Source organism: Aricia agestis, chromosome 11 (genome assembly GCF_905147365.1).
Source record: "Aricia agestis chromosome 11, ilAriAges1.1, whole genome shotgun sequence".
NCBI lineage: Eukaryota > Metazoa > Arthropoda > Insecta > Lepidoptera > Lycaenidae > Aricia > Aricia agestis.
The window spans coordinates 5,020,623-5,046,037 of NC_056416.1; the positions used below are offsets into that span (position 1 = coordinate 5,020,623).

General features: G+C 34.7%; 3 protein-coding genes across 27 annotated transcripts in view; 2 read left to right on the top strand and 1 right to left on the bottom strand.

The window, feature by feature from the left end:
* Positions 1-13,571, top strand: part of LOC121731632 (syntaxin-1A) — a 95,518-nt gene extending 81,947 nt beyond the window's left edge. The window contains exons 4-9 of one of the 7 annotated variants that reach the window (XM_042121175.1): positions 1,259-1,333; positions 1,650-1,906; positions 3,797-3,934; positions 5,148-5,258; positions 11,156-11,249; positions 13,299-13,379. In XM_042121175.1, coding sequence (XP_041977109.1) covers positions 1,259-1,333; positions 1,650-1,906; positions 3,797-3,934; positions 5,148-5,258; positions 11,156-11,233 — 659 coding nt within the window. In that variant the 3' untranslated portion in view covers positions 11,234-11,249; positions 13,299-13,379. Of the gene's footprint in view, positions 1-1,258; positions 1,334-1,649; positions 1,907-3,796; positions 3,935-5,147; positions 5,259-5,784; positions 6,725-7,502; positions 8,318-10,666; positions 10,774-11,155; positions 11,250-13,298 lie in introns of those variants that run through there. The other 6 variants (XM_042121176.1, XM_042121172.1, XM_042121174.1 and 3 more) reach the window with 6 other exon arrangements.
* Positions 13,572-20,266: 6,695 nt separating this feature from the next.
* Positions 20,267-21,952, top strand: LOC121731634 (DNA-directed RNA polymerase II subunit RPB11). The gene is made up of 4 exons (XM_042121181.1): positions 20,267-20,414; positions 20,493-20,582; positions 20,702-20,876; positions 21,863-21,952. The coding sequence occupies exons 1-4, from the start codon at positions 20,362-20,364 to the stop codon at positions 21,896-21,898; spliced, it is 354 nt and encodes a 117-aa protein (XP_041977115.1). The 5' UTR covers positions 20,267-20,361; the 3' UTR covers positions 21,899-21,952.
* A 568-nt stretch (positions 21,953-22,520) lies between these two features.
* Positions 22,521-25,415, bottom strand: part of LOC121731629 (CAP-Gly domain-containing linker protein 2) — a 72,943-nt gene continuing 70,048 nt past the window's right edge. For all 19 annotated transcript variants that reach the window (XM_042121169.1, XM_042121164.1, XM_042121163.1 and 16 more), the window contains 4 exons: positions 25,228-25,370; positions 24,120-24,263; positions 23,448-23,617; positions 22,521-22,897 (listed from right to left, as the gene is read on the bottom strand). In XM_042121169.1, the coding sequence (XP_041977103.1) occupies positions 22,851-22,897; positions 23,448-23,617; positions 24,120-24,263; positions 25,228-25,370 (504 nt within the window). In that variant the 3' untranslated portion in view covers positions 22,521-22,850. The remainder of the gene's footprint in view (positions 22,898-23,447; positions 23,618-24,119; positions 24,264-25,227; positions 25,371-25,415) is intronic.

The following is a 25,415-nucleotide window of genomic DNA, read 5'->3' on the forward strand; positions in this document are numbered from 1 at the left end:
GCCCGAAGAATTGAATCGATGTAACACAGCTCCTGAACAATGTAAACAAAAAGAGGAAACATGGCAAAGAAATTGCAACAATTTGTCTTTACTTGAAGTTTGCGCTGCGGATACGGAGGCTAGAGTTCAGTGGACCTTTTTCTAGTAAATTACACTAATTGCGAGGTAGTTTTGTTAGAAATTTCCTCTTTTGAGTCGTGAAATGCTAGAAAAAGGTTTTTTTAAATATCATGGTTGGTTTGTCAACCTCCTACAAACCCTTACCCTACCTACAAAGATTAAATAAAATAAATAAATCTTCTTCAAAGTTTGCCTTCTACAAGGATCTTATAGAGAACTTAAAAGAAAGAAAACTAAAAGTAGATTTGAAACAATCATAAAAATATCTCGGAGATAATCTCGGGTCCGTATTTACGCGAAAAAAACAAATCTTTGTAGCATCAAACTGCTGAACTGTTTCATAATGCTGGTTCTTAAGAAAGGTAATACTTTAGAAGTTTTGAATGCTTTTGCGGTTTTGCTGAAATTGTGGCGGCAGTGAGGCGTGGATTTTATTCTTTTATGCTGTTTTATGTTATATCTATGTTATATCTTATCAGGTTAATAGACAATTATTCGAATTACTAACAAGTTAAATTGTTTGAAGGCCACATAAAGGTGTAAAATGTTGATTACCCTGTACACTCGCATCAATATGTTGGTAATGTTAGTAATTAAGTACCTACTTCCCCCATAGTTGATGTACACCTTTTAAAGGCATTATTGCATTTTCTTTACAGATTTGCTAATTGAAAGCTAACTAAAAAATCTTGAGTCCGATCGCTAGATAGAATAGATAGATAGAAATAGGTATTGAAACCTAACTCTACTTTATACTTGTAAAATAACTTATAAAATAACTTAATATCACTTTTAAGTTTTAACGTTATTCTTTCTCAATATCACCGAAATCACCGAAACTCCCTTTCGGTAGTTTCGGTGACCAAAATTAATCCATTTAACTATAAAAAATATTGATAACTTTTATTAAATATAGCCTGCTGCAACGATAAACTTGCAAACGTTATTACTTATTAATTTACCGGTCGAAAGTTGGTACACCTCGCAAAAGTTAGTCAAAGGGCAGACAAAAACCTCGAGTTATTCATCGTAGAAAGTTCTGCCACTCGTAATTTATGCTCGGCGCGACGCAACTTGTAACAAATTGGAACTGCGAAATGCGAGCCATTATCTCAAAACAAGTTATTGCTGTTTTCAGAAACAAAGCACGAGTTAGAAGATCTCATGGCCGACATCAAGAAAACTGCCAACAAAGTCAGAGGGAAATTAAAACGTAAGTTGCATTTAAATTCTTTCAGAATAATTAAACGAGGTTAAGGTAGATTAAGTGATATTTTAGTAAAATATCGCAAGTAAAATCATTTTAGACAATGTTGTTTCTAGCGTCTTCTAACATTTTATTTGGCATGGTTTTAAATGAGCTCTAAAATCTAATGTAATTGTTATTAGAGGTATATCATGCTGATATTGAGTTAAATGAAATCATTCATGACTTTTAATGGACAAGTGCTCCCAAAACCCTTTAACGGCGGTTAGAATTTTAATCTCCGTTAGCGACATCTCACTCAAATCACTCCTAAACCTTTCAGACATAGAACAGAACATCGAACAGGAGGAGCACTCGAACAAATCGTCGGCGGACCTAAGGATAAGGAAGACCCAGCACTCCACCCTCTCGCGCAAGTTCGTCGAGGTCATGACGGAGTACAATCGCACCCAGACGGACTACAGGGACAGGTGCAAAAACAGAATACTCCGTCAGCTCGAGATCACGGGCCGCGCGACCACCGACGATGAGTTGGAGGCGATGTTGGAACAGGATAACCCGGCTGTTTTCACTCAAGGTGTAAGTATTTATTGATGAGAGGAAAAAATTATAAGACAAGCTTTTTTGTGTTAGGTAAAGTCCTTGTCGCTTTAAAAAATATGTAAGTTGGGCTATGATGAAATTGCTTATGGCATGTTGAGGACCAAGAAGTCGAACTCATAAAAAACACATCCCTGTTGTCCGTGAAAAATTTTAATTAGGATAATAATTTCCTGATTTAAATAGCAAGAAACCAACAAGAGATGAGAGATCATCAGTCGTGGTAATATTTGCTGTGAAAGCTCTTATTTACTACTGTACTCTAGTAAAAATTAAGAAAAAATTAAAAAGTACTTAATATACTACATACAGGTGTAAATAGTTATGTAAACTTAAGTCATTTCAGCTGCGAGTAGTTTAATCATCGTTATTGAGTGACTCGATGCTATGAATCAACGTTATAACTTATAAACTATAAAGACTTAAGGCGGGGATTAATCTCAATCAAAAACGATAACCTTGCACACAACCAAAGACCAAGCGTATACGCATCGCAATAAGATTCATTTTAGCTTAGCATAAAACTGTAACAACTCTGGCGGATCTTCTCTATTTTTCATGTTTTTTTTTTAAATATCTTTGGAAATAAATATTAAGAAACAAAATTGTTCGGTTAAAGAAGTTTTAATATAGATTTACTAACAATTTATTCAAATAAAATGTATAATTATCTTAGTTAATACTTATATTTCGATGAAATAGAGTTTTTCGGAGGTGAGTTTGTAAATTAATTACAGCCAAAGTATTACGTTTTATTAAAATATTTATGGTTTAAGGTATTTTGAATATTGTGCTTTATATCTCATATTTTTTAACACTTCGTTATTATATTGGAACTAGATAAACCGGGAGTCACGGAATAACAAATTGGGGTTTATCCTCGCCTTAATGGTGATCGTTAGCTCGATATTCAAGGAAACTGTGTTAAAAGATTTAATTAATAAAACGAAGATGACGAGTGACGACAGGGCAGAAAAGATTGAGTCAAAATATGACTTTTGCATCGTATAAGAAACATACATTAGTTAGTCCTGCCTTAATCTTTGTTTAATTTAATGTAAAATTAAGAAATTTAAAAACAATAATTGCTGATTCAAAACGCTAATGAGTTTCAGGACTCAGAATGCAACTTTCTATTTATTTATTTCAATCAGGCAAAATTAAACTATTAAAACGGTCAAGTCGATGGCAGTTGCATAAAACCTTTCATGAAAAAAGATAAAGGTTTTCCAGTAGCGAGCGAGCATCCAAACTGGTGAACCGATTTAATATAGTTTTTTTATTTGACATGATCGAGAGTGTTCTTAGCTATCAATTATCACCATCGCATTGGTTATTGCAGAAATAGTACATTACGCACCTACGGTAGGAAAATAAGAAATGTCTCAGATCACATGTAGGTAATAATTGTTGGCCTGTAGGTAATGGTTGTTTGATCACATGTAGGTGAAGCCGAGGTCAAGAAACATGTGACTGAGGCTTTCTTATTTACTGCCCTTTTTTTTTAAACGGGCTTTGGCCCACCACACATTCCCACCACTGTATCTCCTGTGTCGCCAGGATCGACAGCGGTATCCAACCACGAAAACCCTTTGATATGATCTCAGGGAGCCCGAGGGACATGCTAAAGCTATCTTGGGACCCGCAACGAAATTAATCAGAAGAAAATAGGAGGGGAAGAAGAATTCCATATTCCCTCCCCATATAAAGCAGATTTACTGCCCATGGTGTACTATTTTTCTCATCGACGGATGCGGAAAACGGCAATATCGGTAGGCGCAGCAGGAAGAAAGTTGACGTTTACCGCCCGGAGGTGAGAAAAATATTTTTCAATAAAAAAATCTAACTTTTAAACCCCGTTAATTCCAGATAATAATGGAGACGCAGCAGGCCAAGCAGACGCTCGCGGACATCGAGGCGCGGCACGCGGACATCATCAAGTTGGAGACCTCCATCCGCGAGCTGCACGACATGTTCATGGACATGGCGATGCTCGTCGAGAGTCAGGTCACACATCTATGCTGTACTATTGTAGCTTATAGATCATTTGAAGAACAAGCCAAGTTGGTATTGCTGTGAAGTTCTGAAGATAGATGGGATTAGGCAGAGTTAGGGGTAATTCAGACCGCAACGCGATGCGTAGATGCATTTCTAAGTTTGTATTGAAGTGACAGATTTCAATTGCGTTTGACGTCATAAAAATGACGCAACGCGCCGTGTGGACAGGCTCTTAGGGCCGGGACACATACGACGTTGTGTCGTACCACGTTTCACGATGCGATGTCGCCGGGCCGGGACACATAAACACGACACGACGTCGTGTCATACCACGATGCGGCGTCGTTTCACGATGCGACGTCGTGTTGTGGGAATCTTCGACGAGCATCGTAAAAAACTACGTCGCAACATCGTAACGTGCCACGATACACGGTACGACGTCGCGTGGTAGAAACTCACGATGCGTTCCTGTGTCAGTTGTTATTCAAAATTCAAAGATGACGCGACGTCGTGCCGTGTATCGTGGCACGTTACGATGTCGCGACGTCGTTTTTTACGATGCTCGTCGAAGATTCCCACGATGCGACGTCGCATCGTAAAACGACGCCGCATCGTGGTATGACACGACGTCGTGTCGTGTTTATGTGTCCGGCCCTTAGGTGACGTGTCGCTTTGCCTGATGTTGAATCATTAAATTTATCAAAATATAATACGATAAGTATAGGAGAATAACTCTTAAACATTTGAGCGCTCAAATATGGTTCCAGTTACTGTCATAAAAAATTATCTATGCAACGAAGATTTTATAACCGATCCGAGTATGACAGCTAACTAAAAGTATGAGTACACCGCGGCGACTTTATCGTTGTAATTGGTGATAGCAACTTGGCTAGTTCTTTAGTTATTGATAAATTATTATAAGAAGGTCTGGTCTTCTCTCGATCTTTTTTAAGATCTGTAGAACCTAGGGCCTTACTTAAAGGTACAGATCTGATCGGAGCAATAAAAACTATATTAGGAGCGACATAGTCAATGTTGACTAAGCTCCCTAAATAAAGAAAAAAAACTATATTCAGATCTATGTCTGGTCAATATATATTATACAAGGAGCCCTCTGCTTTCGAATAACTTAACCAGGGTCGAACAACCAGAATGTAGTTTAAATTACAATAAGAGTAGTATAGTGACTAATGAGTTGATAAATAGTTGTATGGATACGCAGGGTGAAATGATCGACCGCATTGAGTATCATGTAGAGCACGCTGTTGACTATGTGCAAACTGCCACACAAGATACAAAGAAGGCCCTAAAATATCAGAGCAAAGCTCGGCGGGTAAGTCCCTACACCGATGTCGGTATTTATGTTGCTAATGCGTTTTTATTTTGTTTTCTCCCCGTCCTGCTCCCTTCCTATCCCCGTCCTGTTCCCTCGTTTTGTTTTCGTGAACGGCTCTCACCCTTTTCGTACCGGGGATTGGTTCACACCGACTTTGTGTTTGCATCGATTGGCTTTACTCGTTGTGATTATATTATAACATTCGATCTAACAATGGATGTGGGCTTTTTAATTTAATCTCGTTTAACAATGTGTGTAACGATGTGTCACTGACATTCATGTGTGCGTAATTTGCCTTTGGTATACTTGTTATATAATAACTATTTATTAATATATATTCTGTGCCGCTATTAATAACGTTATTATGTAACGATAAACTAACAAATGTATATAAATAACTATGTTAAGACCGCCACTTGTCCGTGTGTCTGTGTTTTCTTCCTAACGTTTCCGATACTGACTAGCACTGACTGGGTACATGAACCAATCGGCCGTTTGGATAGTCTGTCCCGTTTCCTCCCAGCGCCTCCGACCTTAGTGCGAGCAGGGCGAACTGATAGATCGGATCGAGCACCACGTGACGGAGGCGACAGACTACGTGGAGACCGGCGGAGGGGAGCTGGTCCAAGCGTACAAATGGGCAGTCAAAGCACGGAAGGTAAACATGGGATTCACATGCTGGTTTTCCACCGGAGGATCTATCTCTATGGCGCTAACAGACCAGGATCTATCTCTATGGCGCAGGGACTAACAGAGGACATATCGGAAATCTACTGTCTATGCTTTTTTTTATTCGTTTCGCTTGTACAATTTTCGGTTATTGCATGTGTAATGTGTCATTGTGCGTGTGACGTCATTGAATCTCCTTTATCTTGTTGGCTTTAATAACAATTACAGAACGCACTCAGAAAAGTTTCATTATTGCTTAACTTTGATTCATGAAGGTTTTCTGTCAAAATCTTCATTAAATTGAAGTTCTGTAATTCATTAAATGATTCTGAGTGCTACCGTTAACATTTTAATTATTTTTCAGACTTCTAAGGCCTTAAAACACTATTAATATCTAGTCACATGCTCTATAGAATAACTGTTTTTTGGATAAGAGAGATTCTTATTGCATAATATTGTTTTGGTTTGCTATGTTCTAAGTTGTCTTGTACATTTCGTTGTGGAGTGGCATAGTTTAAAACATATTATATAACCTAACAACAAAGAATCATTCTAATATTTAGTCCCGATTTCACCATAGCTTGTTAATCTTTCGTCAAAATAGTATGCCTCCTCTATGATTAATATGATGAGCGCGAGAGATGACATGATAAAATATAATTAATGCTTTAACTTTAACAATCGATGGTGAAATTGGCACTTAATTTAACCAGCATGATCACATTTAAAATATTAAAAGTGAAGACATATTTTAATAAAGGTGGCGTGCACAACTATATTGAGACATTAAAATATATAATGAGATGAAATTATTAACAGTACCTAAGTAATAATTAAATAGATAAAATTAAAATTGTTAACGCTCATTATCATTCAACTCATTATATCTGTCGTGGTAAAACATATATTTTATTGTCTGGTTCATATTAAGCAAACGTATAATAATATAATTTAAAGTATTTATTAAAAGTTTAATAGGCATTTAAATAAGCAAAGAATTAAGAATTTTGCATTTGCCTATCATTGTATATTTTAATTATCATCTGAAAAAAATTCTATTCTATTGAATTATTCAATTATTGAGCCTAATCAAAAATGGCAGTTACATAATACCATTTACAAAGCACTTATATTTATTTAAACCTATTTATTCTATAGTAATGAACGACTACCCAAAAGTTTGTCGTCTCTAATAAATATATTTTTCTAACGTAACCCTCACTATAATAGATAAAAACATTATGAAGACAACCAATGTGAATAATAAATTAAGAAAAATATTTTTATTATTATCCCGAGCAATACCTTGACATTTTGCCATAGACAATGATTACTTATGGGTAGTTGAATAAGGCCCATATTTTGCGCAGATCTAGGTTAAAGTTATGGCTTAATTAATATCATGGTATATCTTTAATAAACACGACGGACGTAATAAATAACATGTTAAACGTAGATTAACTTTAAACCCGATCAGCGCAAGTAGGTTTTATGCTAGTACACAATAGTGCATGTAGGTGTATCCATGGCAGTATTTTTTATTTTTGTTTTGTTTTGTCTTTGTTATTGCAGAAAAAAATCTTCCTCATAATATGCCTGTCGGTAACGCTGGTTATATTAATAATAGTGCTAGCGGTCGTGTTGAGTTAGACAGCGCTTGGCGTCGAGCAAGATGGACCTAGTGAAGATATTTTAGCTATAGCTTATGCTACAGTCACAACTTTTATTTAGTCGCTTTAGGGTTATGACTTGCATGGTACACGACAGACTTAAGACAGATATGTAACATAGTACAGCTATACAAATCTTATGGAGGTGCACGCACAAAAATATTTTGTATAGCAAAAATAAGTTTTCTTCCATGTTATATAAATAAATAAATAAATCTGTCTAAACACTGTCGTGTCTTGAGTGAGCGCTCTAAAGCGTCAAGAAATATTGTTTTGTTTCTAACATGATGTGACTGTACCCACGCGTTTTTAAACAGCAGTGTATAATTGTGTTCCAGCAAAATGATTCAAAATATTATGCTAGTCGTCTCTTGAATATTTTAACTCGCAGCTGCTTAAAGAAGCGTGTTATAATTTCGAGCTCCACCTAGACAAATGCTTTACTCAAATAGGGGTTATGAAGACAACCGTGCCCATTTTGTAAAGATCTAATATTTTTTTGTTCATAATGGTGATTAAGGCATTTCTTTATGGTGCGAGTCGACCCGAATGTAAAATATTGTCAATGTTCGTAGTTATTGTTCAATTGAATAACTGGATATAATTGCATTATGTAAGTCAATGTCGAAGAAACGATTATTTTTGTATTGTACCATCGAATAAATTGATTCTGGCAGTTGATGGACCTACGTAATTTTGTCGAATTATGTTAATTCAGTGTTAGTCGTGATCTGTCAGCTGGGTTTGACATAACGCGACCAAACTACGTAGGCCCGCCGTCTGCCTATGAATCAACTCCTCTGATAGTACATAAAATAATATTTTTTGTGAGATGGATAAAATTATATAATATCTACTCAGTAACATTTAGGGCTACTGACGCCAATCTGGATTAAAGTTAAGCCTGTGTTAAAATAAGCCACCAAGGCATGTTCTATATTTGACATCTTAACCAGGGTTAACTTTAAACTAGCTTAGCGCTAGTGGAATGTAATTTTAATTACAACAACTTGCTATCTTTATTTACGAAACGTCCATAAAACAATGTTATTTATTTAGCTTTTTGACTTATAAACCGCTTTGTGAGCTCTTTGTAGAAAACAATATTTAACTTTCAAAGACAATATTGTAATGTACAATAAGTGCTTTAGCATATAAAATAAGTTGTACATAATATTGGTGTAATTGTATTATAATGTTCTGTTGTAAATATTGTTTTTTCGGAAACGAACTTCTAGTTTATCTTGTACAACTTTAATTTAACAAATAAATACTCTAGTTGAGTATTTATTTGTTGTATTACTTTGTGATAAGTGATGGATTACTTATTCACAAGAATCATCCACATATTATTATCCACTATATTATTGAAAAGACCAAATAATATCCATCACAATATAAGAAAGTGATGAAACAATTTCCTTAAATATGGCGTGTTCCGTAACTCCGACAGTACACTGGCTCTGGCCACTACAACACATTTTGATTGAATCTCGAGATGTCAGTTAGATTTTGCTTAATAATCATGCCATACTGCAATCTTATTTAATAATTTATTTCAAATCAAATCATATACATTCAAATTCAAAATTCTTTGAATTTGAAAAGCTTATAAGTAAGGTATATTTAATTTCAATACGAGATCAGTGATTTTAGCGTTGGGAGCTGTACTAGTTAAAACTGTGACACAGCTCCCAGCTTCTTCCACTCTGGAACTCTTATTATATTGGGAAAAAAGAACAAAACTAATTTTTTTAAACGCGTTTTCAAATGGTATGGTCCAGTATACTGTTACGTGTTTAAGAACACACCCTATAATTATTATGTATCACAAATATATTGGCTATACTTGCTAAATACATAATCGAATGAATATAATAATCGTTAAACAATGTATAATGTTCCTTGGTTTTGTAGTAGGTATCAGTATTTCATTTAGACATCACATTATTATTTTGTATCTTTACTAACTTGGGTGTTAAAAATTTCGAATTTTCATATACAGTTGCTTACTTTGTTAAATTTTATAGCCTTATCTTTCCTGAAAGTAAGTTTTTCGCTATTTGAAGAAATTATAAAGCAGTAATATCATGCTATATGGTTATAGAAGCTATATTTCTATGTTAAACAACTCCAAAGAAACTCAACAACAACTCTGTACTTACTATTTAGTTAAACATTTTGTCAGTTGTTACTTTTTCACTAATAGCTAGTTATTTTGTTGATTTACGAATTCAGTATTTAATTTTTAAATTATTAATATAATATTAAGATTATCTGTACATAAGCATAATGCATTTAAATTAGCATTTTCTGACATTAAATTAGTATCTAACCATGTTTAAATTTTGAAGATATTTAAGCATTTTTTACTTTTGAATTTATTTGTTATAAATGCTATAGTCCTATAATAAAATGCGCACATTATATACTAGAATATTTAACTGTTAAGTTTAAGCTGTGATTTAAGTATACAGTTATTTGCAGAAATGGTGTGCCAGTAACAAATTGTATAATGAATCTGGCAAAATACGTAGAGATGATGCAAATACACAGAAAATTTAATATGACAGGCACTAATTTTAAAGAACCATTTACTTTTCTTTTTCAGAACATGATACATAATATAAAAAGTCACTATAAGTTCCAGTCAAATCAAATTCGAAAGTCAAATCCCTAGAGAAAAAAAAAACTCAGTGTTAACGCGTCAAAAATTCGATGTCAAGTTTTTTGTCTCGCTCGTATATGCATTATCACTTCTTATTTATTACAAAGACTGCAAAATAAAATGCTACTGTCATAATTATTTTGTAATGGTCTATTTAAGTATACTTTTTGTTTCTCTATGAAAAGTTAACGATTTCGTTATTATCTTGTACTCATTGTAAATATGTTGAGAGAGAATTACATTTATTTATTTTATTTCCATTTATTTTTTTATTTTTTTATTTCCTACACCTAAAGGCAAATAACGCACGGAGCCCAATCCTTTGAAATTGTGTAATCAAAATTGCGGGTGCGCCCGTGGACAAGTATAAAGCGTACTGTTGCATGCTCGGCCGACAGAAGAAGATAATGATCCTAGTGTGCCTGCTAATACTCGGCATGGTGGTCGTCGGCTACGTCATGAGCTACTTCGTGTAAGCCGGGCCCCGGTCGCCAAATGCTCAAAGGTAAACATCGTCACGCGGCGAGCTGGCAACATCGCTTTCTCGAACGTCCCACAGACAAGCGGTCCGTTCCATAGACGAGTGCTCTGCCAACTTCAATAATTTCGAAGAAAATGAACTTCATTGCTTAAAGTCACAATTTTGACGTTTGAACTTTTTAAAACAATTTAAAAAGTAGCAATGTCAATATTTTGACGTTTATACTTTTTAAATTGACAAAAAAGTTCAAATGTCAAGATTGTGGCTTATGCAATGAAGTTCATGTTCATCAAAGTTACTAACGGAGGCTGTAGACGAGCGGTCCAACAAGCGTTCGAGAAACGGATGCGCCGGCGCGCCGATTAATTCTAGTTACTAATGCGTGTCGTGTTTGTCCCTTCTGCAGAAGAAGATTATGATTATGCTGTGTCTTCTGGCGCTTGGGTTGTTCGCGGCTGCCTACGTGTATACCACGTTCTTCTAAACGGTCAAAGGGGCAGGTTTGGGCTGATTTATGGGCTACTAGACGCATCCCATAGTTAGTTTTTACCGAGTCATTCGAGTAGTTATTGTGACCATGAGCGCCTTATATAGAACAACAGTAGTCCAGAGATTCAGCTTATATCGCATTTTGTAAAAATATAGTTCACTATTTGACGTGCATTATTAAATGCATTATTTAATATAAATGATTGCCTATCGCGAGCAACTAGAAAAGCGTCCCAAGTATAGATGCTGCTTTACGTATATTATTATTAGTAATAATAAATAATTACTTGATAAAAAAGTTGCTATTGCTAAAACGATTTTCAGAATTTTCGAAAATTAACAAATTCGATTTTATTAAAAAAATATTTTGAAAAAAATATAATAACATGAATACCAATCAGACAAAAAATCAATTATTTAATATTGTGTACAATATAAAAAAAATTGAAATATTATCTCCATCCATGATGAAATTCGAGCCACACATCTGCAGTAAGGTCTTCGCACATTACAATGATTCAATTTTAAAAAAAATCGCAGACGTGCGACAAAACGGCGACCGCGACATTTCCTTTCTTCTGTAATGCGCACGGGCGATGAATTTTCTCCACATTAGTCGCACGTTTGCTTTGACGCAACGAATCCTAGTGTGCGAAAACTTTAAAACATCAGTCAACATGTTCGATTTTCTCTACATTATTAGTTTAAACTTTTTCACCTTTTCCTGCTTTCCATTTTACTTTAGTATCTACAACACTCGGAAACGACCTTTGCACTACACTGCTCCATAAACATTTACACCAGTAAAATAGTTTTTTGAAGTTCTCTAGTTAAATTAGATTAAAGCTAGTCAAGACCATTTTGTAGCACTTGCTCAATTAATAATCTAGTTTGACATTGTGACTTTCAAGAGGTAATATGCAATATGGCATACATGTCTTGCTGTCATAGTGACCGCCAGAGAAAATCCATTATTTATAGTATTTAGGAAACAAGCATGTTTTTTTGAATATAATATTGTATTTATTAGAAAAGGTATTATCATATTATATAATTGTATTTACAACTGATTATTTATATTTAATAGCTTTTTCACAGCAATTTTTATTATGATATATAAACTTTGAAATATATCACATGCAAATGCACAATCATTGCGGACTGGCACAGCAGGCACACTATATTTCTTGCTTTCTGAATTTTTTGTCCTTCTTCTGTAAAATTTACACAGCAAGAACACAGCATTACCCTCGATTTTACAACTGTACTTGAATTTATTTTTATCTTCCAATGACACTTCGCCCGTTTGCACCAGCGACACAAGAGACAAGCGACTTTTCGTTTTTAGCTGAGTTGTTGGTTTCTAAGGTTTACGCGGGAATTACACAAATAAATTTGATCACTTACGGATTTGATTACGAAGCACTTTTCTTATTCCCTACCTTTCGGCTGCTTCCACTTCCTTCCACTAGAAAGCAGTCGAAATGTCGTGCGTCGGGAATAAGAAAAATGCTCCGCGACAAAATCCGTAAGCAGTCAAATTTTATATAATTATTATATAAGTCGTTGGTGTCAACGAGTAATAAAGTTAGGCAATGAGCATATAAACAAGACAAAATTGTCGCCGCGACATTTTCTTCGCATAATAACAACCTATAAATTATAAACGGTAACTAATGTCGTTTAATTTCTTCCACGTTTAGCTAACTTAAATTGTAATTGATATCTTTACGATTGGCGTGTATGATGTATTTCTAATACAGTAAGGTATGACGAAAATTGATAAGCTGTTGGCTGCCGACGTTACTTTACGAAATAAATCTTATCAATAATAATGTACTCCCCATTAAATTAATTATATTCAAATAAATATAAAAACGATGATGGGACAAAAGTGAATAAAAACGGCGATACTTTGACATTGGATAATATTATATGTTATAATTAATGTTAAGAAAAAAAAGTTGTATAATTACTGCTGTTTTCTAATTGGACAATAAAAAAATGTGCTTGTGTGATGGCTTAGCTACTTCATTATTACATAAGGAAAATGTTCGCAGGTCCACGAAGCTAAGGAAGAGATATCGAGTGTCCCTGTCGCCTTCATCCGGCTATCAAGAACTCGGCCGAATCACTTACTTTTATGTACTTTTATTAATTTTGTCGGTAGGAAATTTTAACAATAAGATTAAAAACTATATTCTATTATTAATTATAATCTGGATACATACGGTTTCAATCAGAAATTAATTTTAACTATTATCTTGTTGAAATATTGGTCACAATGTTGTTAAATCATTGACCGTTCATAAATTAAAAAAAAAAGATGTCAATAGACCTTTTTTTTTCAAGTAGAAATATTTTTTTAGAGAATTTTGCGACTGCGAAACGCAAGATTGGGATTGATTGGAGACTAAACGAAAAACTCATGATAAAAATGTTTTCGCAGACGTGAAATCTCGCACAACAATTTAATTTTTTATTGAACATTAAACACAATAGAACTTGGAATATCCAAAACGTACTTAAGAACTATAATTGCAAAGCAAACAATATTGTTTTTTTTTAATATTCTCATAATATTATGCGTGGCGTCGGACAGTTACACTTTTTTTTTTAATCCAGATTTTTTATTACCCCATATTAATGACGGGTGTTATATTTTTAAATGCGAACACGTTAGTTAAGGCTACGATGAAGAAGGTCGTAGCGACCGCAATCTACCGGCTTTGAGCGACGAATTTAGTAGGTCAACACTCAACACGTTCATTTTCAAAGTCTTTTACTTTATTCTTCTGTCCGACGTACAAGTAGGTTACACCTATTGCGATTCACTAGTCTTACGTATGTATATTTCATCTCAAAGTAGGTAATTATATTGTAAGTAAAATGTCGGTTACATTGATGGAAGCTTCGATTATTCTTGTTCAAAATGGTATGTAACAGACCATACCTGTGATACATTTAACATAGTTTCAATATATCGTATATATATTAATAATTTATATAAATCCAATCAGTATTTTGGAATCATGGTGGTACAAATGGGTGTCACAACGTACGAATGAGAGTTCGCTGTAAACTTGTGAATGTGTTTGGGCTATCCGAGTGGAGGCATGCAGCTGAGCACGCGTGGTGTAAACGGAAAAGTGGCGGTGCTGTTGAACGAGTACGCTTAAGAGTAGGAAAGTGGAAGACTTACTATATCGCCATTCGCTTCGTCACGGTAGACGATTCACAATTATTAAAATAGTTTCGATAACATTGACATTTAGGGCTAGCGCGCACGGGCGACAGAATTGTCGCCGTCGGCCTCGAGTAGATATGGACGGAAGCGACAATTTTGCAGTTTGTGTGTACATGGAGTTAGATGCCGCCTTATTGGTTAGACCTAGATTAGGGACGTAACGAGTGATATACCGATAGGTATTGAGTGGGTACGTGCGAACAGAGCGTTCTAGAGCACACTGCCAGGGCGCGAGTGGACTGCACGTTGTGACCGCCTCATCATCCGCCGCGTAGCATATCGCGCCGCGCGCCGTCGCCGTAGCAATAATTACAATTTGTAAAATTGTTTTAAAGTTTCGAATGTGTGATAGTAGATGCAGTTGTTGTTTAGTTAATTTAACATAAAATAATATTAAATTAATTGTTATCGTGGGTGTATCGAACATAAATTTTTCATTACGATAGTGAACAGTCGCGCATCTTTCGGCTTACGATCGGTAATAGAAATTTGAGATGTCTCTTTAATTTTTGAAATGCTGAAGAGGCTCTTTGTTGTACAGTAAAACGTAATGTAGCAGTTTTTAGCTAGGGTAAATTTTATAATAAATTTAAAATTACCGATTACTTCCCGACGTCCGGTCGCTCGAACAATATTTTGCTAGTCAACAGCGCCCCAGCGCGTAGCAAGATATCGTTCGACCCCCTTTGCTACCGAGTAAGCCACTATTACTACGGTCTTTATATTAGGTAATGTTGACAAATATCCGAGTGGAGCATCCACTATGTAGTGATAAAATTATAATGTATGGGGTCGAGGGAGGTGAGATGTCAGATGTAGCATCAATTAACGGCACTAAGGACCTTCTCATATGCCCCACGTCCCGTCGAGATTCCGTAACCCTCAAAAAGCATTCGCGTATTTAAGGAAATAAAGCAATGTTAATTTTAACATTTATATCGTAATTAGATTTTTATCCTTAAGAGTAGGATTTTATCTAGTTGCCTTCGTAATAGTAGAGAAACTAGGTTATACCTTTTTCTCGGTAGCGTCATTAAAACCAAAATCGGTCGTATGCTCCTTCGTCGCGAAGCGACTCGCCCACTCTGACAGCGCTAGGCGCGGACGGGCGACGTCGCGATGCGTCTCATTTCCTTTCTTGTGCACGTGTATTTAAATTGCGCTGACTTTTTGCTAGATGCATCAGCATTCATCGTTACGTCTAGATTAAGGATATCGTTGGCCCGACGGAGGCCGCGTACCTGACACCAAAGTAACATAATTAATTATTATTATAGTGAAGCAACGCGCCGCTGGCGTAGCCTTGCTAGTTGCTCGGCCGCCGGGCGTAAAGTCGCACAATCGGAGCGGCGGCTCCCGCGTGAGTTCGCCGGCCCGGCTGGCTCATTTGCATTTGTAAAATATTTTTAAGCATTACACATGTTCTAGTCAGCTTTCATTGAATCTCTATAATTCTGATAATCTTAATCGTAATTAACGTTGCATTTTCTTGTCACTAGCGTATAAGTGACATTCTCGTGTTCAATTGCCGTTGGCAATGAGGTATCGATGCATTGAATCTGGGTGTACCGTCGAGTTGCTTTGTTTATACCTACAATAAACAAATATGTAGAGATTACAGAGAAAAAAACTAAGCATCAACCGTACTGAAAAATAATTAACTAGCAAGATTACATAACAAAACATTCGATTAAAATGTCACCAAAAATTCAGGAGCGGCACACAAGCAACTACTTGTCGCGACGTTGTCGCCCGCTTTTAATGTGTTCTTACCTCACAGGGGGCGCTAAGCGCGAGTCGCGACCTGACCGGTCACGCGCGAGTCGTTCCCCCACTCGGCCGATGCATTCTTATCAATCTAAATATTATCTTAAATGCATAGATATTTTCATAATCAATAGAATGCATATTGTTATTGGATTGCTAATTTTGTATAAGTACACAATTAGTATAGTTTATATACTTATGTGTCAATTCTTATAGCATTTTATTACAATAACAGATGATAGGTAGTAAGTGTTAAAGGTAACCAAATAAACAATGTTATAATAAGCTTTCTAATCCTGTGTTTATCTATATATGGGTACAGTACATGATAAGTTTATATATTAAAACATTCTCGCAACTATAAAGTTTATTATGGATATGTAGACTAGCACGAGTCGGCGCATGAGTACCGAAAACTATTCCACCTCAATTTTTTTATGCGATCCTCTTCAAATTGCCCTCCTGATGATATAAATGCATGTTGCCAGGACGCAACCCGGTGCCATATTGTTTAAACAAACATAGTTTAAACAATTGCAAGGTATTGTTATTTTTCAACCGAACAAATTTATTTTATATTCTTTATTGAAATACCAATAAAAAAGGTGCTATGACTTTTAACGATAAAGTTAATATTTTTAAAGATGAATTTTTAAAGCTTCGAAAAACCTCAAATTTGGGTACTTTCGACCGATGAAAAATATATTTAAAAAAAATAATGTCAAAGTAATATATTTTTTTACATACAATGTAAATTTTTTTTTAATATACAATAGTTAATAATATTGTTAATAGAGATTTCAAAAAATTTCATTGTTTATATCTTTTTTTTATCTTAGCAAAAGTATACAAAAAATTGTGTTTTTGTATGGGGAGCCCCAATTTAATGTAATTAAACAATTACATTATTTTAATTTTATTATTAATTATTAAAGTACAAATATAATTAAAGATTTTGTGAAAATTTCAAGTTCCTAACTGTTACTATTATTGATTACGAGCAAAAAGGGCCAAAAAAATCACGTTTCTTGTCTAATCTACATCGGTCGAAAGTACCCAAATTTGAGGTTTTTCAAACCTTTAAAATTCATATCTTTAAAAATATTAACAGTCTTTAAAAATAAAAAGTCATAGGACCTTTTTTATTGGTATTTCAATAAAGAATATAAAAAAAATTTGTTCGGTTGAAAAATAACAATTCCTTGCAATTGTTTAAACAATGTTTGTTTAAACAATATGGCACCGGGTTGCGCCCTGGCAACATGCATTTATATCATCAGGAGGGCAATTTGAAGAGGATCGCATAAAAAAATTTAGGTGGAATAGTTTTCGGTACTCATGCGCCGACTCGTGCTAGTCTAATGGAGTTTATGCGTTACGTTTCGTCTGTTGTCCTGTTATAGTCTGTCAAGAAAGTGAAGAAATTAAAAAGTGGCAACATCGTAGTGTCATCCCTTTCAAATCAATCTAATGCCGCGGCCGCATAGGCGTAGCGTGCTTCGCGCTAAAACCGATACTATTGGACGATCTGCGTGTATCGTCCAATAGTATCGTCTCACAGCACGAAGCTTTGGACGATAGACGCTTATATGCGGCCGCGGCATAAGGAAAAGGAGGTGACGCTACGATGTTGCCACTTTTTAATTTCTTCACTTTCTTGACGGATTATAATTTGTACCCTTTAATGTGTTTTCGTTGCTTTGGGGAATTAGACAACGAACATAAAATATTTGTAAGATAACAATATTCTGCTTTCAAACAGTATAGGTATAAGATCCTCGGCAGTTTGAAAATAAACGTTAGAAATGTTCAAAACTCTTTGAATTGGCAACACGGCGCTTGTACTGTCACTGCACGTCATGTGGATTCATGCCACTATCAATGATTTGAAAAAACCTACCTATTGAAAAAGATAGAAGTAACATAATAACGATATTACTGTTTCTTTTGTTTCGACAATAATAATTATTAACAATTGTTGTTAATTACGGTACTTCTACGTCTAACTTTTGCGACTCGAATGCCATCTGTTGCTGATTTTTGTAAGCAATTAAGAACTACGCCAATAAAATATCATAAAAAGCCCAGGTTGATAACGCATTAAAATTATAATAATTAAATCTTATTTAACGTTGCTACTGTTCATAATTTGATGTAAGTAAAAGAAAAAAGATTTTCATTCCTCTGTAAAACCTTAATCTATGTTTACAATGGTTATTTTTCTTATGAATAAAGTCATGTAGATGTGCAAATTGCATGTACTTTGCATCGTAGATAATATATTAACTGGTTACTGAAGATATATCATTAGACCTTAGTACAAACACTTTTCTAAAAGCAGATTTTTGAATGAACTCGTTATATTTTATAATTCCACCGAAAGCCACGTGACTTTAAGATTATTATTAGCGCTTTAGACTAACTTTAAAATCGAGAGTAGAGTCGCTAGACTTCAAGTTAAAAATATAAAAAATTCATGAACTATGAAACATTCGCTTAGTTCTTTGGATCTTATCGGTGTTGCTTGCCATTGATACTGTGTAACAATTGAATTGAACTAAGAGTTTATATTTTAAATCATGTTGTTTTATACTTGTTTATTTAGTCAGAAATGTTTAAATAGTTACTACTGTTATAAGTTCGTGTATGGTAATTGTAAAGTATTACATGCTTTGAAATAAAAATAAAGGAATTAATCTTTATAGCAATTTTCTTGTAATCTTGTAAAGGAACACTATAATTACTATGGTTAAAACTATTGTACCTACTACGAATTACCAATGAAATTCTGACACATTGTAAAATTCAAGTTAGATTGGTTTTATAGTCATTCTGTACGTAGATTATCAATCTGAAGTTCTCTCATAATTATAAAATAAACGGTGTTTTCTGCTGTGACCTGTGTTTTTTTACAATACCTTAGTTCTCCCTGTAAATAAATCAGGTAGGTACCTACTTTATGTATCCTTGCGGTACCTATGTACGTTTAATCTTATCTTATATCTTTGAACGAGCAATTCTTGTATATATATTATGTATAATTGGAATCTCGGAATCGATTTTCATGAAATTTAGTATATAGGGGGTTTCGGGAGCGATAAATTGATCTAGCTAGGAATCATTTTTAGAAAATGTAATTTTATTCGTGTTTTATCGAATACCGAGCAAAGCTCGGTCTAATAGCTAGTAGTTATATAAGAGAAGAGTGGTAAATCTACAAAAATAAATCTAAAGTTGTATGTACAATATGTTAAATTTGCATACTGCAAGCAGAGTAGACAGTGCAAGATTCTGGTTTAAAAACTTACTCAGCCCCAATTTCACCAACGACTGTTCGACTAGCGAATAATAAATCTGTGTTACTTACTTTGTTTTTTTTATGAATGAAAGGGACGACATGACACTAACACTCAAGATATTGGTGTATTATACTTGATATAAACTTCTGACTAACGATTTATAGACTTTACTTCGTTATCGTACACAAGTGTGGGCAAGTAATACAACTTCAAGTTTAGTTTAGAAGGGCCCATTCACGGCAGGCCGCCTTTTGCCGTCCGCCGGCTTATGCAGGATAGTGAAACCATTCACAATCCTGCATAAGCGGCGGACTGCAAAGCAGGATAGTGAATGGGCCACTTTAACGTGCCATTTTGTGTTACCCTCCAAAACTCAATGGAAAGTTTTAGTAAAGGGTCTACCACTTTACTAAAATTACCATAAACCTATAAAGTCTATGGAAATTACTGACTTGACTCGTTGACTTAACCGACTATTTTTTTTTTACTTTTTCTAGACTTTCGACTAAAAGGTAATCTGGAAAAACGACGTTACATCACCTAAGTGAACTTTTTACCAAAATTTTGTTTCCCGCCATTTTATTATGGTGGGAAACAAAATTTGGCAACACTGGCAATGGTTAAATAGCCCAAAGCCATTTTCAGAAAAGAAAGTAAATGTAAAAACCAAAGTGTTAACAATGTGTCATGTGTCAACTGTCGAAATTGTGATTTGTGGAACCAAAAGTAAAAACATTTTGGATGTCAGTAAACAATAAGCATTTTAGAAAACTTTAAGAGAGTACTTACTTTATTTTTAACAAGTAGAAAATGAACGCACCACCCACATTTGAATCATTTCTGTTATATGATGGGGAAAAGAAGTAAGTGTTACTTGTTTTAGAAATCTGTCGACGAAAATATTCTTGAGAAGGTACCTATTTCATAATTGAGTTTTCTAGGGTTCAAAAGGAGGAAGATACGAAAGTCACAAATGCTGCAATATTTACCGTGAATAAAGAAGATCATACTCTTGGAAATATGATTAGACAGTAAGTATCATAATAATATAACCTCCACACTTTTTACTTTTTTATATGATGTAAATACTTACAATTTTTTCATAATATTTATTACTATGTATTTTAAATAATTTCTTATTTACTTTCAGTCAATTACTTAAAGACCCGAAAGTTCTATTTGCTGGTTATAAAGTTCCCCATCCTTTGGAGCATAAGTTTGTGCTCAGAATTCAAACAACCTCGGACTACACTCCACAAGAAGCATTCATGAATGCTATCACTGACTTGACTTCCGAACTGTCTCTGTTTGAAGAAAGGTTTAAGGTAGTAAAACATATTTCATAAATTTTTTAACTTTGTAACAGCTCTTTTAGTTATATTTTAACTTAGTTCATCTTATAGTTTTGACTTTTGGTATTAAGATTTAAGGGAATTTTTCTTCTTTCTCAAATCTTTTATCTTTAAACGAGCAATTCTTGTATATAAATATATAACTGGAATCTCGGAATCGGCTCCAACAATTTTCATGAAACTTAGTATATATAGGGGGTTTCGGGGGCGATAAATCAATCTAGCTAGGAATCATTTGTAGAAAATGTCATTTTATTCATGTTTTATCGAATACCGAGCAAAGCTCAGTCAAATAGCTAGTAATTGGTATAAGTGGCAAAATTGTCACAACATTCATGAAGATTGCACTATTTTGCCAGAGGGTGAGAACTAAATAATTGTTATAACTTAATGCAGGCTACTATAAAATCCCAGCTTTGCTTAACATGCGGCCCGCAATGTTCAATGTTATGCTGTAGATCAATTTGCAAAGTAAATAATTTGTAAAACCTGTGAAGTAACTAAAATATTTAATCAATTTGTTCATTACTACATGGCCTTAATCATGGGAATTACAGACACAATAGAAATTCAATTGTTACGCGGCTGCTGGTGGCCTCTTGGGGCTTGATGGGTTTACATTTAAGAACATTGGTATTTGTCCTATGCCTGTGTGTTATCCTGGGTTGCTATCCAATCATACTGTCTTCTTAATAGCTTATTAAAGTTTTAGTTGATACCTTGCCATATTTTGTTAGTTATTAGTAGTTAATATTTTGTAAGAGACCGTGTAGTCAAGTTTGGTTTCAACTATGTTTTCTATCCATAATTCTAGGATCTAAATACTTGCATTATAATGTTTTTTATATATTTTAGTATAGCAAAAGTAAATCTAATATAACACTTAACATAAAATAACTTATAAGTAACTACTTTCACATGTTATACTTACCGCTAATAAATATATATTTTCTTTTCAGGAAGCGATCAAGGAGAAAAAGGATGGATTAGATTAGATTTAAAATTAAATAATAAATAATATTTAAGTACACAATAAACGTTAAGAATATTTTACGACTTTTTCGCAGTACTTTTATTTGAATAACTTTTAATCTATTTACTTACCTAATAACACTAATTTAATGCAACATTATTGAAGCCTTGTTTCTTTTTGATAAAGTCTATCCCGATTTATAGTAAATGTTTTAAATAATAAATAACCAATGTTAGCTTAGTATTTTGCTGTTTGACAGACAGGAAACAAGGCAATGCAAATAGGGTTGCCAGGTCGCTAAACCGAAAAGCCAGACAAAGCAGCCAGCTCGGCCGGACATATTTACAAAAAAGTCCTGCTATCCAGTACTTAGAATCTGAAATCTTAGTGTAGCAATACATAACATACAATTATACATTTTGTTAGGTGTAAAACCATCTAAAATTAGTAGGAGTTTCATAAAGTTATTGATTCAAAGCTCTACAAAAGCCTGACTCCTCTTAATTTTGGCCGGACAAGCAATCAAAAAGGCTGACTGTGTCCGGCTTTATCCGTATGACTGGCAACCCTAAATACAAAGGAGCAGAATATGGCATAAAACAGTAAAAATAGGGTTGCGGAGGAAGGAGAATAAAAACAAAATAATCTTTCAATAATTTTATTATTTTAAAAAATCTGTTTCGTGTTTAATTATGCATTGATTTTAGTTTAAAAAGAACATAAAAGTGATTGTGATGAATTTATTTGTGCTACAACGATTCTCATTATGCATTATGACCAGATAATGTATATGAAAAATAAAATTCCATGCACCAAATAAATTAGAACATGCAAAATAATAAAATAAGCACAATATTTACAAATATCTTTTCCTAATCATATAAAAGTAAACCATGATTGGTTTATAATAAATAACTACCACGAAAGTAACAACAACAATGGTAACAGTAAAACTAAGTCAATATAAATATGAGTTAAAATGTAACTTCTTCATCACAGTTCTCCGTATCGTGGCCAAAAACTGAAAAGACAAAAAGTGGTTGTTTATTGAAGTGTTAATTTTAAAGTTTCGCTTACACTAAGGGTCAATTTACACCGAAATGGCAGCGCAGCGGCGAGCATTTTCAGTGTCATATGATTTTAAACTTTATCTTCATTATTGTAATACATAGTATTGCTTGAGAAACTTGGAAAGCGACCGTTGGAACTGTCCACACTGCAAATTTTAATCGCGCGAATTTATTCATATAAATTTACCGCGAATTTTTTATCGCAAGCGCAGATACTCTCATGAGATTCAGTGTGTTAGGGACATATTAGATTATCGTTTATATTGGATCCTAGATCATTGAGTCATTTATATAGGATAATGTAATTAATATAGACATTTTATGATGACATATGATTCATTTCTTTCTTATAAATCATTATATTGGATCATATATTATATGATCCTATAAATGATGAATATAAATGATAATCTAATATGCCTCTTGCAGAAGTGCGAAACAAAAGCGCGATTAAAATTCGCAGTGCGGACAGTCCCTAAATCTTTGGCTTGCGGCCTTTACCTTCGCATATATCGCAGTACGCTCGCGGCGGCGGTCGCGGCTTGTCGCTCGGCTGCGCGGGCAGGTCGGGCTGCGACTGTCGCGGGCAGTCGTCCGTGTCGTGCGCGTCGAACACGTCACAGATGTCGCAGAATAGACGCGGCGCGACCGCGCGCGGCTTGCGACCGTTGCTGTTGAGGAAACACGATTAAAAACGGGAAAATGTTACTAGGCCGATTCCATCATGTTGCTGTTGATGAAAAACCATTGAAAATGACTGACACGCAAGCATTTTTTTGGGCTAGGCTGATTATGTAATCAGTGCGTTACCATAGTAAGGCGTATTTGAAATAACCTGTTCCAGGGGAAATGGTATTTGAGTTGTTACTTCGATTGGATAAACCATTCAACTAATATTATATAAAATTTATTGAATGGCAACACGCAGATTTCATTGATGATATCCACTTTAGTTCGAAAATCTAAGAATGTTGTTTTATAGTGCTAAAGCAGCGGTACTCAACCTTTTTTTTACACGGGCCACAAACTTTTTTAGTCTGTGTCGCAGACCGCAACAAAAATGATTTAGAAGTAAAAAAAATGCATTGTTCAAAATGATCCATTCGCTCGGTCAGTACAAAGGCCGCAGCCGCAAGTTGAGTAGCTGTGCCCTTGTGTGTTCGCAATACTCACACGACAACCGGCTCGCTGGGCACGGCGGCGCCCTCTAGCGCCTGCACGCGCGCCATCAGCTGCTCGTTCTTCCGCTGCATGTCCACTATCACCGAGTTCAGGAAACTCACTTGACCATCTATCATCTCCTTCTCTTCTGTTAATCTGAAAAAAATAATCAAAATCTTTATTTGCTACAATACAATAACAATTACGTCTTAAAATTAAATGCTTTTTGAAGTATGCAGAAAGCAAATAAAAAATTGAGTGTTATCAGAGAATTTATTGGCAGATTAGGTTGCAGTTTAGTCAATGTTAGTTGTGACTATAGCTGCAGTAAACCCGGTTACTAATATTGCTTGGCAAAAATAATTATTACTCATGGTTTTTTTAACGCCTCCGTGGTCCAGTGATGGTGTGGCTCTTGGTTCGATTGCCGCGTTGGAAACATGTTATTTCCAAGTTTGGTAAGGGCAATACAGGCTGATCACCTGATTGTTTGACAAGTAAGCATGTAAAAAGTCGGTCCTGCGCCTAATCTCTCGCCAGTCTTGTCGGTCTTCCGTCCCACTGGGTTATGAGTGTATAGGAATAGAGAGTGCTCTTGTGTACTGCGTACGCACTTGGACACTATAAAATTACTCCTACGTTGGCTTGGGTTCAATGAAACCGACCACTGTAATGTAACTTAAAATTTTCATTCAATAAAGTTCATAATTTTTGTTTTTAAATCTTATAAATAGTCTAACTGTAGACTTTCAGATAATAAACACATAATATGCGATAACGATAAGCCTAAATTAGAACATACAAATAATGAAAAGAGTATGTAAAATGTAGTCTAACCGGGCGGCATAGTCAATGACGACTAATCTCCCTAAAATATAAAGATACAGTCTGTCAAGAAAAAGTAAACGCAGCACAAAATTTTCTAAACGTAATCACACTCAAAAGATGGTTTTGTTCTCTTTGTATTTCCACGGAGAACGCTTAAATACACTTTTTATAAATATTTTCAATATTATATCTCGATTTAATAAGGTTTTCTATTTTTATGTGATTTCAAAATTGTGTACAGCGTCTACTCTTTTTCGACAAGCTATAAAAATATAATGTAAGATAGACTCACTTATTAGCACCTGTGTCACCCTGCCCTATGAGTCCAACTCCTGTGTTGTCGTTTTTGTCTCGAACGTTGTTGGCTTTGCTCGCCATTTCCTTTTGGAGGACTATTTTTTCCCTTTCTGCTATTTCTAGTTTGGCTTTGAAGTTCTGAAAACGGGTTTTAATGTACATTGAAATAAAATAGTTGACAAA

Bases quoted from the DNA above. Each gene is read 5' to 3' on its own strand.
- LOC121731634 (XM_042121181.1), top strand. From the start codon at position 20,362: ATGAACGCACCACCCACATTTGAATCATTTCTGTTATATGATGGGGAA. The intron at 20,415-20,492 runs GTAAGTGTTACT...TGAGTTTTCTAG, and splicing joins TTATATGATGGGGAAAAGAA to GGTTCAAAAGGAGGAAGATA. The intron at 20,583-20,701 runs GTAAGTATCATA...ATTTACTTTCAG, and splicing joins CTTGGAAATATGATTAGACA to TCAATTACTTAAAGACCCGA.